Raw genomic sequence first — 14,688 nt, 5'->3', positions numbered from 1 at the left:
CCCTTGTCAAGGCTCAACCTCACCATGGCTAGGCGAGGCTAGTTTGCTAGGCCATCACTTGTGTCCAATCACTGGCAAGAGGAAGACAAAAAGGAGAAAAATTTCAGAAAAATAATAAAAAATCGAAATATTATTAAAATATTATTTAAAATTGTTCACGTTAAGGCTAACGATACCACATAAGTCGGTCAACATTCACATTAGTAATATCCAGCTAAAATTAGCCGGAAGGATTGAACCGGCACCAAGTTAAAAGATTTATAATTAAATGGACATTATAAAAAGGTTCTAACTAAATTAGCACAAATGCAATAGACTTAAAACATTTCTAATACTTTTTCCCTATGCTTTAGCCGCCATGGTTCCCTAGGCAATACTCAAGCTCGTGCGCAACTCATGATCATTTAACGAGTCTGGTAATTAACTTACCCTAACTTCTCTATACTCATATCTATATATTGGCTTGAGATTTTTATTGCTCCTTTGAAATCAAAATCTCATGTGTCCGATAATGTCGTTATCGGCAAAGTTTGAATTCTATGAATGATCTGATCACTTTTCCCCTATGCTTTAGCCGCCATGGTTCCCTAGGCAATACTCAAGCTCAATGCGCAACTCATGATCATTTAACAGTTCTTATAATAAACTTACCCTAATCTCTCCATACTCGTATCCATATATTGGCTTGAGGATTTTATTACTCCATTGAAATCAAATTCTCATATGTCTGCTGTATTCTATGAATATCTGATAAAGCCGACTTATCAAAGCTAAAGTGACATATTGACCTTAACAGTACTAATAATGACTTGGTAGATCCAATTGGAATGATTAATTTGGGAATTTTCACATCAAGTCGAATGGTCTATACAAGTCGCATCATGTTTTAAGGGAAAAGTGCTTAAAAAGTTTTAAATCTTTTTGTATTTATGCCAATTTAGTTCTAAACATCTTTTTAGTGCCAATTTAGTCCTAAATATTTTTACTTAGTGCCAATTCAGTCATTTCCGGCTAATTTGGCCAGATTTTGCTAACTGGACGCCGGCCGGCTGACGTGGCTTGATCGGTGCGACGTGGACAAATTTTAATAATATTTTCAAATTTTCAAATTTTTAAATTTTCTTTTATTTTAATTTTTTTTTCTTTCTTCTTTTTCCCTCCCCTCCTCCAGCCGGTCACCGGACCTCGGCAACCAGCTAGAGGTGACGGCCAGCGAGGTTGACCTCGCCGGACCGGCCTTTGTCGCGTTGGGCAATGAGGCTTGAGCCTCACTAGCACCACCTAGGCCGTGATTCGATGAGGTCAAGCCTCGCCCATGGCTGGCGAGGCTCGACCCTCGCTAGATCCGGCGAGGGCGAGCCTCACGGCCACTGTCGCGCTAGGCAGCGAGGGCAAGGTGGGCAGCGAGGGCGAGCCTCGCAGTCACTGTCGCGCTAGGCGGCGAGGGCGAGGTGGCCGGCTGGAGGAGGGGAGGGAAAAAAGAAAAAAGAAAAGAAATATCAAAAATATCAAAAATATTAAAATATTATTAAAATTTATTCACGTCGGACCGATCAAGCCACGTCAATCGGCCAACGTCCAGTCAGCAAAATCCAGCCAAAATTGATCGGAAATGACTAAATTGGAATTAAGTAAAAAGATTTAGGACTAAATTGGCACAAAAAAAAGATTTAGCACTAGATTAGCATAAATACAAAAGGTTTAGGTCTTTTTAAGCACTTTTCCCTGATTTCTATGTCGCAGTTGCGCATGTTGTATAAAATAACTGATAAAAGGCGGTCGAATTCTATAGGAAGCCGTGTTTGAATTGCTTAAGATACCATGATGCCATAAAGAGAAGGAAAAAAAATGGACTTATTGACTATTTCTACTGGTGAAATATTTAGCAAGAAATAAAATTTGGGGGGGGTTGCACCCGCGATTGCTGGGCGAGGCCTTAGGGCGGACCCGCATCTACTCGCGAAACAGCCCTCTCCTTTGACAGATTCTCGCTTTTCCATTCGGCCGCAGAAGCGCGTTGCTTGGGAAAAACGTCAAGCATTTCGTCATTTTCGCTACACATTTCTGTTTTGACTTTCATCCGATACACAAGTCTACTCCTTGGGAACTCTTACTTCGAATCATGTTGCTGTCTATTCCTTTCCTAAGAAATGCGTACGGAATCACTGAATGGTCCACAGTGTCTTCTTTCTCTCTGTACAGATCATCTATGAAGAAAATTGATGTGTTCATACATATTTTGTGTCGACTTGGGCGGCTGCATATATTTACTTGAACATACGTAATGTTGCTGACAATTCTTTTCCTAAGAAATGCGTACCAAATCACTGAATGGTCCATAGTATCTTCTTTCTCTCTGTACAGATCATCCAAGAAGAAAATATTTTGTGTCGACTTGGGTGGCTGCATATATTTACTTGAATATACGTAATGTTGCTGTCAATTCTTTTCCTAAGAAATGCGTACCGAATTGCTAAATAGTCCATAGTGTCTTCTTTCTCCTTGTACAGATCATCCAAGAAGAAAATATTTTGTGTCAACTTGGGTGGCTGCATATATTTTCTTGAATATACGTAATGTTGCTGTCAATTCCTTTCCTAAAAAATGCGTACCGAATCGTTGAATGGTCCATAGTGTCTTTTTTCTCCCTATACTTACCATCCAAGAAGAAAATTGATGTGTTCATGCGTATTTTGTGTCGATTTAGGCAGCTGCATATATTTACTTAAACACGAGCAAAAGCTCGAGTCGCATCTAGTACTTCTTTAGGAATTTCTTGAAAATTATGCAGTTCTCTTCCAGATATTTCTTATATGTTCAAAGCCATTCTAGTGTGGATGGGAGGACTAAGACAAAGACCATGTCGGGTTCATTTATGCATGTCTATATATAATGACAGATGATTTGCTGGCCTTCAAACTAGGTATTAATGCAGTTCAGAAGCTTCTTTGACTTTTCATCCGACCATATCGATGATACAAAATATGATTCCAGATTGAAAGATTGGCCATCTCCCAATTTCAAACCGTGCACATATGCTCCGACCCCAGAACGCTCCGGGCTCGAGTGTATAAAGTTGACAATTCAATCGAACGCAGATTTCCGAGAGTCAAAACTGAAGAACTCCGAAAGCTATTTCTGTTGACGTGCATGTATTATAAGCTAAAAGACGATACAGATGACATAAGTGCTGCAGGAGACGCGAGATCGAGGGGTTAGAAAGGAGATTTCACGGTAGCGACAGTGAAATAAACCAACCAATCTTCAAGAGCCGGCACCAGCTGTGACATTGGCTGCAAGTTTGGAGAGCTTGTCCACTTCTGATATAATCTGGGTTAGGTGTCAATTCTGTAGAATCCTCCAGGGATAAGTACATTATCAGGGATAAGTACATTATCAGTGCCAAAAGTTATGTATGGCGCCCACTTTGGTGCCAAAAGCTTCCGTCGGATTACTTAAATGCCAAAAATTTTGAAAAACGATCATTTCAGTACCGACACCGATGAAATTGGTCGGAAATCCGACGTGACCTTTTTTTTATTAATTTTTTAAGCCAATGTGACTTGTCAAAAAGTTGAGTCAGCATCCAAACACCAAAACGACACTGTTTGGCATCTATCCCCTAACTTAGAAACCCTAATCCTCAAATTGAGAGAGAGGGAAGGCTCGTCTTCGTCTTCTTCTTCCTCGAAGACCCACACCAACAACGGCACCAGCAGCAGCATCGGCAGCGCACCGGCAGTGACACCAGCAATGCACCAGCAGCAACAGCGCACCAACGGCACCTTCGACCCATCTTCTTCCTCCTCCTCCTCCACCCTTGCCTCTGATTTTTCCCGCCACTCATTGCTCGAGCAACAATCTCAGTCTCTCATCGCTCACTTGGTCGAGCAACTACAATGGTGGTGGAGTAATGATGGTCGAGTGACGGTGGTCGAGCGATGGTGGCCGAACGACGATGGCCGAACGACGGTGGCTGAGTGGCGGAAACCCTAATTTCAATCCCCATGTGAGCTAAACGACGTCGTTTCCGTGAGGCCATCCATGTAGGACAGCAAAACGACGTTGTTTAAAGGCCCTGTCGATTTTTTTTTTTTTAAAAGCCACTTAATCATTTTGGTCGGAATCTTTCGCCGGTAGCACCAAAGTGATCATTTTTCCTCCGATTTGGCATGATCCGACGGAAACTTTTGGCACCAAAATGAGCGTTGTACTCAAGTTTTGGCACTGATGGTGCACTTATCCCAATCCTCCTCAGTCCAACTCAAAGAGATGGGCACACCAGGTGCTAGCTGTCGACCTACGTACAATGGAGAGACAAAGAGACAAATGGAGAAAGCAACTCCTTTTCCATAAACATTGTTCATTGGTTATATTGGGTTAAAAGCCACCCAAAAAAAAAAAAACAAATTTTGGCCGCCTAACACATTTATCCTAAAAAAATTTTGTGACATCAAAAATCCAAAAATTGTACTCATGTGACATATTATTCCAAATTTGTATAGTGTGACATATTTACCTTTATTTTTTTTTTACCCTAAAAATCCCAAACTTTTTATGTGACACCTTTACTTGAAAAATTTGGTGTCACATAAAAAGTTTGGGATTTTTAGTGTCAAAAAAATTTGGGGTAAATCTATTACATAAATATAAGTTTGGGGATTTTGGCGTCATAAAAAAAATTGAGGTAAATATGTCACACCATTACAATTTTGGAGTTTTTAGTGTCATAAAAAAATTGAAGTAAATGTATCAGAATTGAAAAAATTTAGGGTTTTTTGTGGTTTTTTCTCGTTATTTTTTAATGTTAGAATCAGGTCAACTTAGAAAATCTTGTATTGTCTTAGACTTTCTGCACATCCTTAATTCCATATAAGATGAGAGAGGCCCTACGGAGTAATTTATAAATAAATACCCTAAACAGTTATACCCTAAACGGTCAACATTTTGAGGTTACTCAGAGCGCTTTCTTCTCATTGCTTGGCTCACGTGAACCCGGCCAAATCACAATGGTGTCCACTAGAAATCTAAAACATGACTTCGTAAATTGATTTCGTATATTGATATTGGAATTTATAAGGTTAGTCGTTGTGCTAATTTAGTCCTTCCAATTTATTTTATCTAGATATTGCTAATGTGAACACTAACCGACTTATGTAAGACCGGTGACACTGACATAGACAATTTTAAATAATATTTTAGAAAATCATCAATTTTTTTTCTTTTCTCTCCTTCCTTTCTTCTTCCTTTTGCTGGTGATCGGCCACCGGCCACAAGTGATGGTTAGCCACCGACCATGGTAAGGCAATCTGGCCTCGCCTAGCCATGGCAAGGCCAGCCCTCACCCTGGCTAGATCAAGTGAGGTTGACCCTTGTCAAGGCTCAACCTCACCATGGCTAGGCGAGGCTAGTTTGTTGGACCATCACTTGTGTCCAATCACTAGCAAGAGGAAGACAAAAATGAGAGAAAAATTTCAGAAAAATAATAAAAAGTTGAAATATTATTAAAATATTATTTAAAATTGTTCACGTTAAGGCTAACGATACCACATAAGTCGATCAACATTCACATTAGTAATATCTAGCTAAAATTAGCCGGAAGGATTGAACCGGCACCAAGTTAAAAGATTTATAATTAAATTGACATTATTATAAGGTTCTAACTAAATTGGCACAAATGTAATAGATTTAAAAATTTTCTAATACTTTTTCCCTATGCTTTAGCGGTCATGGTTCCCTAGGCAATACTCAAGCTCGTGCGCAACTCATGATCATTTAACGAGTCTGGTAATTAACTTACCCTAACTTCTCTATACTCATATCCATATATTGGCTTGAGATTTTTATTGCTCCTTTGAAATCAAAATCTCATGTGTCCGATAATGTCGTTATCGGCAAAGTTTGAATTCTATGAATGATCTGATCACTTTTCCCCTATGCTTTAGCCGCCATGGTTCCCTAGGCAATACTCAAGCTCAATGCGCAACTCATGATCATTTAACAGTTCTTATAATAAACTTACCCTAATCTCTCCATACTCATATCCATATATTGGCTTGAGGATTTTATTACTCCATTGAAATCAAATTCTCATATGTCTGATAATGTTGTTATCGACAGAGACTGTATTCTATGAATATATGATAAAGCCGACTTATCAAAGCTAAAATGACATATTGACCTTAACAGTACTAATAATGACTTGGTAGATCCAATTGGAATGATTAATTTGGGAATTTTCACATCAAGCTGAATGGTCTATACAAGTCGCATCATGTTTTCTAGGGAAAAGTGCTTAAAAAGTCCTAAACATTTTGTATTTGTGTCAATCTAGTTCTAAATCTTTTTTTTTGTGCCAATTTAGTTGTAAACATTTTTACTTAGTGTCGATTTAGTCATTTCCGGCCAATTTTGGCCGAATTTTGCTGACTAGACATCGGTCGGCTGATATGGCATAATCGGTCTTGACATGAACAGATTGTAATAATATTTTAATATTTTTGAATTTTTTTTTTCTTTTTTCTTTTTTCTTTTTTCCCTCCCCTCCTCTAGTCGGTCACCGGAGCTTAGCAACCGGCCAGAGGCGGCGGCCGGTGAGGTCGACCTCGCCGGACCTTGCCGGCCACCTCGCCCTCACCGTCCAGCGCGACAGTGGCCGCAAGGGTGGCCTCGCGGGCGGCGAGGGCGAGCCTTGCCGGCGCCGCCCAAGCTATGATTCGGCGAGGTCAAGCCTCGCCGGCCATGGGCAAGGCTCGACCTCACCAGCCCGATGCTAGGTCGCCCTCGCGGCCCGGGTGGTGCCGGCGAGGGCGAGCCCCACGACCATTGTCGCGCTTGGTGGCGAGGGCAAGGTGGCCAATGAGGTCCGGCGAGGTCGACCTTGTTGGCCGTTGCCTCTAGCTGGTCGCCGAGGTTCGGCGACCGGCTGGAGGAGGAGGAGGGAAAAAATAAATAAAAATAAAATTCAAAAATTCAAAAATATTAAAATATTATTAAAATTTATCTACATCAAAGACCGATCGTGCCATGTCAATCGGCCGACGTCCGATTAGCAAAATCCGGCTAAAATTAGTTGGAAAGAATTAAATCGACACTAAGTAAAAATGTTTAGAATTAAATTGGCACCAAAAGAAGGTTTAGGACTAGATTGACACAAATATAAAAGGTTTAGGACTTTTTAAGCACTTTTCCCTATTTTCTATGTCGCAGCTGCGCATGTTGTATAAAATAACTGATAAAAGGCGGTCTAATTCTATAGGACGCCGTGTTTGAATTGCTTAAGATGCCACGATGCCATAAAGAGAAGGAAAAAATGGACTTATTGACTATTTCTAATGGTCAAATATTTAGCAAGAAATAAAATTGGGGGGGGGGGGGGGAGGGGTGTTTGGGAAAAGAGATTCTGGCTGGGTACGGGTCATTGCACCCGCGATTGCTGGGCGAGGCCTTAGAGCGGACCCGCATCTACTCGCGAAACGGCCCTCTCCGTTTGACAGGTTCTCGGTTTCCATTTGGCCGCAGAAGGGCGTTTCTTGGGAAAAATGTCAAGCATTTCGTCATTTTCGCTTCACATTTCTGTTTTGACTTTCATCCGATACACAAGTCTACTCCTTGGGAACTCTTACTTCGAATCGGTGGGAACACGTAACGTTGCTGTCTATTCCTTTCCTAAGAAATGCATATTGAATCGCTGAATAGTCTATAGTATCTTCTTTCTCCCTGTACAGATCATCCATGAAGAAAATTGATGTGTTCTTACGTATTTGTTGTCGATTTGGGCGGCTGCATATATTTACTTTAACATACGTAATGTTCCTGTCAATTCCTTTTCTAAGAAATGCGTACCGAATCGTTGAATGGTCCATAGTGTCTTCTTTCTCCCCGTAAAGATCATCCATGAAGAAAATTGATGTGTTCTTACGTATTTTGTGTTGGCTTGGGCGGCTGCATATATTTACTTGAACATACGTAATGTTGCTGTCAATTCCTTTCCTAAGAAATGTGTACCGAATCGCTAAATAGTCTATAGTGTCTTCTTTTTCCATGTACAAATCATCCAAGAAGAAAATTGATGTGTTCATAAACGTATTTTGTGTCGACTTGGGTGGCTACATATATTTACTTGAACATACGTAATGTTGCTGTCAATTCCTTTCCTAAGAAATGCGTACCGAATCGCTGAATGGCCCATAGTGTCTTCTTTCTCCCTGTACAGATCATCCAAGAAGAAAATTGATGTGTTTATACATATTTTGTGTCGACTTGGGTGGCTGCATATATTTACTTGAACATACATAATGTTGCTGTCAATTCCTTTCCTAAGAAATGCATACCAAATCGCTGAATGGTCCATAGTGTCTTCTTTCTCCCTGTACAGATCATCCAAGAAGAAAATTGATATGTTCATACGTATTTTGTGTCGATTTGGGCGGCTGCATATATTTACTTGAACACAAGCAAAAGCTCGAGTCGCATCTAGCACTTCTTTAGGAATTTCACGAAAATTATGCAGTTCTCTTCCAGATATTTCTTATATGTTCAAAGCCATTCTAGTGTGGATGGGAGGACTAAGACAAAGATCATGTCGGGTTCATTTACGCATGTCTATATATAATGACAGATTATTTGCTGGCCTTCAAGCTAGGTATTAATGCAGTTCAGAAGCTTCTTTGACTTTTCATCTGACCATATCGATAATACAAAATATGATTCCAGATTGAAAGATTGGCCATCTCCCAATTTCAAACCGTGCACATATGCTCCGACCCCAGAACGCTCCGGCGCTCGAGTGTATAAAGTTGACAATTCAATGGAACGCAGATTTCCGAGAGTCAAAACTGAAGAACTCCGAAAGCTATTTCTTTTGACGTGCATCTATTATAATTTATAAGCTAAAAGGCGATACAGATGACATAAGTGCTGAAGGAGACGCGCGATCGAGGGTTTGAAAGGAGATTTCACGGTAGCGACAGTGAAATAAACCAACCAATCTTCAAGAGCCGGGACCAGCTGTGACATTGGCTGCAAGTTTGTAGAGCTTGTCCGCTTCTGATATAATCTGGGTTAGGTGTCAATTCTGTAGAATCCTCCTCGGCCCAACTCCAAGTGATGGGCGCACCAGGTGCTGGCCGTCGACCCGCGTACAATGGAGAGAGAGAGACCAATGGAGCAAGCAACTCATTTTCCATAAACATTGTTCATTGGTTATATTGGGTTAAAAGCCACCAAAAAAAAAAAAAAAAAAAACAAATTTTGGCCGCCTGACACATTTATCCTAAACTTTTTTTGTGACATCAAAAATCCAAAACTTATACTCATGTGACATATTATTCCAAATTTGTATAGTGTGACACATTTACCTTTAATCTCTTTTTTTACACTAAAAATCACAAACTTTTTATGTGACGCCTTTACCTGAAAAATTTGGTGTCACATAAAAAGTTTGGGATTTTTAGTGTCAAAAAATTGGGGTAAATCTATTACATAAATATAAGTTTGGGGTTTTTGGCGTCATAAAAAAAAATTGAGGTAAATATGTCATACCATTACAATTTTGGAGTTTTTAGTGTTACAAAAAAATTAAAGAAAATGTATCAGAATTGGCAAAGTTTAGGGTTTTTGGTGATTTTTTCTCGTTATTTTTTAATGTGAGAATCAGGTCAACTTAGAATATCATGTATTGTCATAGACTTTCGGCACATCCTTAATTCCATATCAGATGAGAGAGGCCCTATGGAGTAATTTATAAATAAATACCCTAAACAGTTATATCCTAAACGGTCAACATTTTGAGGTTACTCAGAGCGCTTTCTTCTCATTGCTTGGCTCACGTGAACCCGGCTAAATCACTATGGTGTCCACTAGAAATCTAAAACATGACTTTGTAAATTGATTTCGTATATTGATATTGGAATTTATAAGGTTAGTCGTTGTTTAAACCGAACATCAGTTGGTTCTCTAGACATATGGATAATTTCCTTCTTCCTTTTTACGGCGAAGTTTAGTTTTTAGGTGAAGTATTGATGAGCCAACATTGCAGAGAGTCGTGGTCCAGTGATTTTCAAGGGGGAGAGAAGAGTTGGTGGAGGATGTTGAGTGTGGACAGGGGCACTTGAGAGAGAGTTTCAAAGGGGGTTATGGCTATGAACGCTTGGCTAATGATGCTGGGAATGTTGAGAAGTAGTTGAGGATTTAACAGCTGAAAAAGATGTGGGGGAGAAGAGATCTTGAGAGAGAGAGAGAGAGAGAGAGAGAGAGAGAGAGAGGAAGGGACCTTATCTCTGATGAAGTTGCTGACAGTGAAACTAAACCAAGAGAAAAACAAACAAAGAAATTGCCCCCACAAAGCTTCTTTTTCCAGCATCATTATCATTGTATGTAAAGAAAAACAATTGCAAGCCTCACGTCCCCCTCATCTCCCACCTAAATCGCCCCTCCCCAATTTTCATTCGATTCCCACCCAGTTTCCCGTCTGTCTCTGTCTCTAAAATGCGTGGATACTGTAGGCTGAACAGAGGCGAAGCACATTAACCCTTGGGCAGATGAAATAACATTATATGGTCCTACAATGTTCCTAGTTCTATCTCCCAGTCGGTACATGTTGCTATCTTCTTTCGGATCATGTTCTTCTTGGCGAAATCCTATTGAATTTTGTTCACTCTATCACCATCGGAAAGGATCGTCTTTCAACATGGATCACTAGCACGCCATCGTGCGCATGCCCAATGATGAATGAATTCTCGATGGAGACATTCATACACATGACCACGTCTATGCAATAAGAAGGACAAGGCTCGCTCTCTCAGTCGTTGTATTGTTTCCTTACCGGTCTCAACCGTCGGTATATTCGGTTGCGAATTTCCAAAATTCACTGCACGGAACGGGAAACTATACCGATCGATATGGATGGGGGGAGGAGAAGTCCCTTTTGGATAGGAGCTCCTTTCTTTTTCGATTCGGAACACGTCGACTTCACCAACTTTGGCTGACCCCATGTGAACTGCACTTCGGCTTATGTTGCTGTCGTGCCATACCATGCCATTGCAACATTCCATGTGTGTACGAGGTTAACCTATCTTCCATGAATTAGGAGACACGCCATGTTGAAACCTCTAAAGAATGATTTGATCTCAAGTAATCCCGTATTCGTCCCAAAGAGAATTTATCGGGCAGCTTAAAACCCCTAAATTACTTTGTCCTCGCGTATCATATAAGACTCCGCTTATAGGGGCAGCACATCTAAACGGGCACGACCCTCTAATTATGTCCATTCCTGAAAGTAAGTAGCTTTCTTCGAGACACGAAATCTCGAACAGTAAATGGAAGAGCTTGGTCGCCTAAATAGAATGGAAAAGGAGAGGTGAATTGGTCCTTTTCTTCCGTATTAGGGACCATCTTGTGGCGGCGAAAGTAACGCATCCAAGAAATGGTGAGCAAACAAAGCAAAAGAGAGGTTAGGGCAAGAATCACCAGCTCTTTCCAAGTACACAAACATGAATCGGTCCCTTGATGATGGAAAGGTTTCTTCATTCCATATTTATTTGTGTATGACAAGATCAAAGAAATCACAAGAAAAGAAAAGCCCACCAAATGAGATAAGTCTTGTAATATCCACAAAGAAATAGAAAGAGAGAACAGAACAACATTGATTCAAGTTCCGTCTCAATTCTTTTTCTTGTCTTTCTTGTCCTCTTCGGTTATTTGACCTTTTTTATAATACAAAACAAAAATCGAAAAATCCATGCAAATCATTTTGGCACCACCCTCTTTTGCCCTTGTATGGATGGGTTTATGCACTCCAAATCTTGCAGCCCTCCAGGAGCTGAAAAATACGTTCCCCTCCCCGCACCCCCCAACCCGACCCTCCATTTGCTTGCTCAATATAGAGCCCCCACCAACCTCGGAGTCGGCACCGCCACGAGCCGGGTGGACCTCGGCGCGGTGAGCCCGAAGACGTCGCCCATGTCCATCTCGCTCGGCTTCATCCCGTCGGGCAGTTCCCACGTGAAGCAGTGCAGGAGGTGGGCCACGGCCATGTCGAGCGCGTAGAGCCCGAGCTGCATCCCTGGGCACGACCTCCGGCCCGACCCGAAAGGGATGAACTCGAAGTTGCTCCCCTTGTAGTCGGGCATGCCTGACTCCAGGAACCGGGACGGTTTGAACTTGTCAGGTTCGGTCCACGAGCCGGGGTCACGCCCGATGGCCCATGCATTGATCATGACCCGGGACCGTGCGGGGATGCGGTAGCCGGAGATCACGGCATCCTCTGCCGTCTCGTGGAGGAGCAGCGGGATCGGCGGGTGGAGGCGGAGGGTCTCTTTGAGACAGCACTTGAGATAGGTCAGCTTCTCGAAGTCGCTCTCCTCGACTCTCCGGTCTAAGCCCACGACATCCGCGAGTTCTTGCTGGACCTTCTTCAGGTCCTCGGGGCTTCGCATGAGCTCCGCCATGGCCCACTCGATAGCTGACGCCACGGTCTCCGTCCCGCCGAACATCACGTCCTAAACGAAACACAAGTAGAACAGATAAAGAATTAAAGGACATCTACCATGAACACTCGTTGATGAATTTTGAAATTTTTGAGAAGTTTATGACGTGGAAGATCTGCAGCCGAAGAACAAAAGCTAGGCTGCACGAATTGTCAAGTGGAATGTCTTCCTAACAACTCCAAATAAATTATGCATGCACGTGTAATTCGCAAAAGAGAGATGGCGTCCAGATACGGGCGATTAATCGTACACTACTATCGACCCACCATTAATGAAAAAAATAAATCCCACTTTTTTGTGTATAAACTTCTCAAACCAATTTCAATTATTGCTCAGTTATACCTAATTTTCTACGCCAAGAACGGTGAGTATAGCATATTATATCAGTACCTAAATCTCCACCCTCCATAAAGGAAAACGAAAATACACTTTTTATTTCGCTAGCGTAAAAAGAAAATAATAACTGATAATAACTCGCATATACTTACTTAATGTGATGGAAACCCTAACGTCCCGAATATATACGCGAAACATCTAGCGACACGTCCAAATTAAGTCCTGTTCTGATTATAAAAGAACGGTGTAGGAAGCTCGACAGGTGCATGTCGGTTTCCGTCCCCCCCCACACCATTTATGGAAACCGTGTTTTTCTTTGTTTTTTTCTTTTTTCTTTCACGACACATCGCCTGGTGAACCGAGCAAGATTAGGTTTCCTCGATAGCGAGAGGTGATCAAGTTAAAACCGCGTTGATTTCTTACCATGATGATGGCCTTGATGTTGTCTCTCGTTAGCCTGATCGAGTTCTGCAAATCGTCGGACTCGTTCACCTTCGCTTCGTCGCTGTAGAAGGCCAGCAGATCGTCCACCATGTCGGTATCGACATCTTGATCGCCTCCACCGGAACTAGTCTTGTTTCTCTTCTTGTCCATGTGATCATCTATAATGTGGTCGATGAACCCGTCCAGCGACTGGCGCGCCTTGACAAGCCTGGCGGTGAGCCCTTGCGGATCGATCCAGCTCAGGTACGGGATAAAATCGGCTATGTTGAAGGCGCCAAATAATTTCGAGAACTCCTGCAGTATGCTGATGAACTCGTCCTGGCCCTCGGTCGAGCTCGTGCCGAAGGCCGCGCGGTAGATGATGTCCCGCGTGAGCTCGAACACGAGCTCGCCGATGTTCACGGCGGTCCCCTCGCTGCCCGCGACGGTGCGCACCATCGTGTCCACCTCATCGCGGACCGACTCCCACGACTCAGCCCGCTTCCGGCTGAAGAGCTTCATCACGCACAGCTTCCGCATCTGCCGCCAGAACGGGCCGTAGTGCGCGAAGGCCATGTCGGCCCGGTCATACGTGAGGTAGCTGATCGCGATGGTGGCAGGCCGGTTCGAGAAGATCCCGTCGTGGACCTGGAGGACCTGGCGGGCCACGTCGGGGGACGACACGGCAACCATGTGCAGGAAGCCCATGCGGAGGTGGAAGATCCCGCCATACTTCTTCGACAGACTCGCGAGGCCGCGGTGGGTGAGCTCGCCCATCATGAGCATGTTCCCGATGACCGGGAGGCCCCTCGGGCCCGGTGGGAAGGGCGGCTTGCGCCGGAGCCGAGCCACGAGCCCGAGGAAGAGGAGAAGAGGGACGACGGAGAGGAGGAGGGTCATGGGAGATTGCTGGAGTTGAGTTTGAACAAGAGACTGGAGTTGGGAATAGAAATAGAAAATATCCATGGATTAGCTCTTTTGGAGAGGATTTAAGCGCAACTTATCTTTCGAATGTGTTGCTAGGTTGGAGGAGATATTAAGTGGCCTTTATATACACAAAGCTTCGGGTGTATCCTGTACACAAGTTGGAGGATTTGATTTTTCTTTTCTTTTCTTTTATTTCATTTCATTTTCCTTTTCACTGGCCTTGACTATACCTGGCCCTCTACTTTGTCTGCCCCATTTTAGTTGGTGGTCACAATTACAATACTTCTCTAGAATATTATTCTATATTAGAGATAATCAATATATTTTCTGTCGGTTTCTATATATCTCAAGATCGTGAGAATATCTCTTATTAATTGTGCATCTCTTGATTAATATTCGTTATCTTAAATAGTCACACTATAAAGCCTAAAATAGGTCGATAAAATCTTTGCTGTGATAAATCGAAATATATGAACACTTCTCAAATCTATTTTCCACACTATTTTTATCTTTA

At 42.4% G+C, this 14,688-nt stretch overlaps 1 protein-coding gene across 1 annotated transcript; it reads right to left on the bottom strand.

Moving 5' to 3' along the window:
* Window positions 1–11,505: 11,505 nt before the first annotated feature.
* Window positions 11,506–14,276, bottom strand: LOC104422739 (cytochrome P450 84A1). Its single transcript, XM_010035157.3, has 2 exons — window positions 13,248–14,276; window positions 11,506–12,500 (listed from the first exon to the last, which is right to left on the bottom strand). The coding sequence occupies exons 1-2, from the start codon at window positions 14,211–14,213 to the stop codon at window positions 11,877–11,879; spliced, it is 1,590 nt and encodes a 529-aa protein (XP_010033459.2). The 5' UTR covers window positions 14,214–14,276; the 3' UTR covers window positions 11,506–11,876.
* Window positions 14,277–14,688: the final 412 nt, after the last annotated feature.

The sequence above is a fragment of the Eucalyptus grandis genome, chromosome 10, assembly GCF_016545825.1.
Source record: "Eucalyptus grandis isolate ANBG69807.140 chromosome 10, ASM1654582v1, whole genome shotgun sequence".
Lineage (NCBI taxonomy): Eukaryota > Viridiplantae > Streptophyta > Magnoliopsida > Myrtales > Myrtaceae > Eucalyptus > Eucalyptus grandis.
This window is presented reverse-complemented; position numbering and strand designations above follow the sequence as displayed.

Bases quoted from the DNA above. Each gene is read 5' to 3' on its own strand.
- LOC104422739 (XM_010035157.3), bottom strand. From the start codon at position 14,213: ATGGATATTTTCTATTTCTATTCCCAACTCCAGTCTCTTGTTCAAACT. The intron at 12,501-13,247 runs GTAAGAAATCAA...TGTTTCGTTTAG, and splicing joins ACATCAAGGCCATCATCATG to GACGTGATGTTCGGCGGGAC.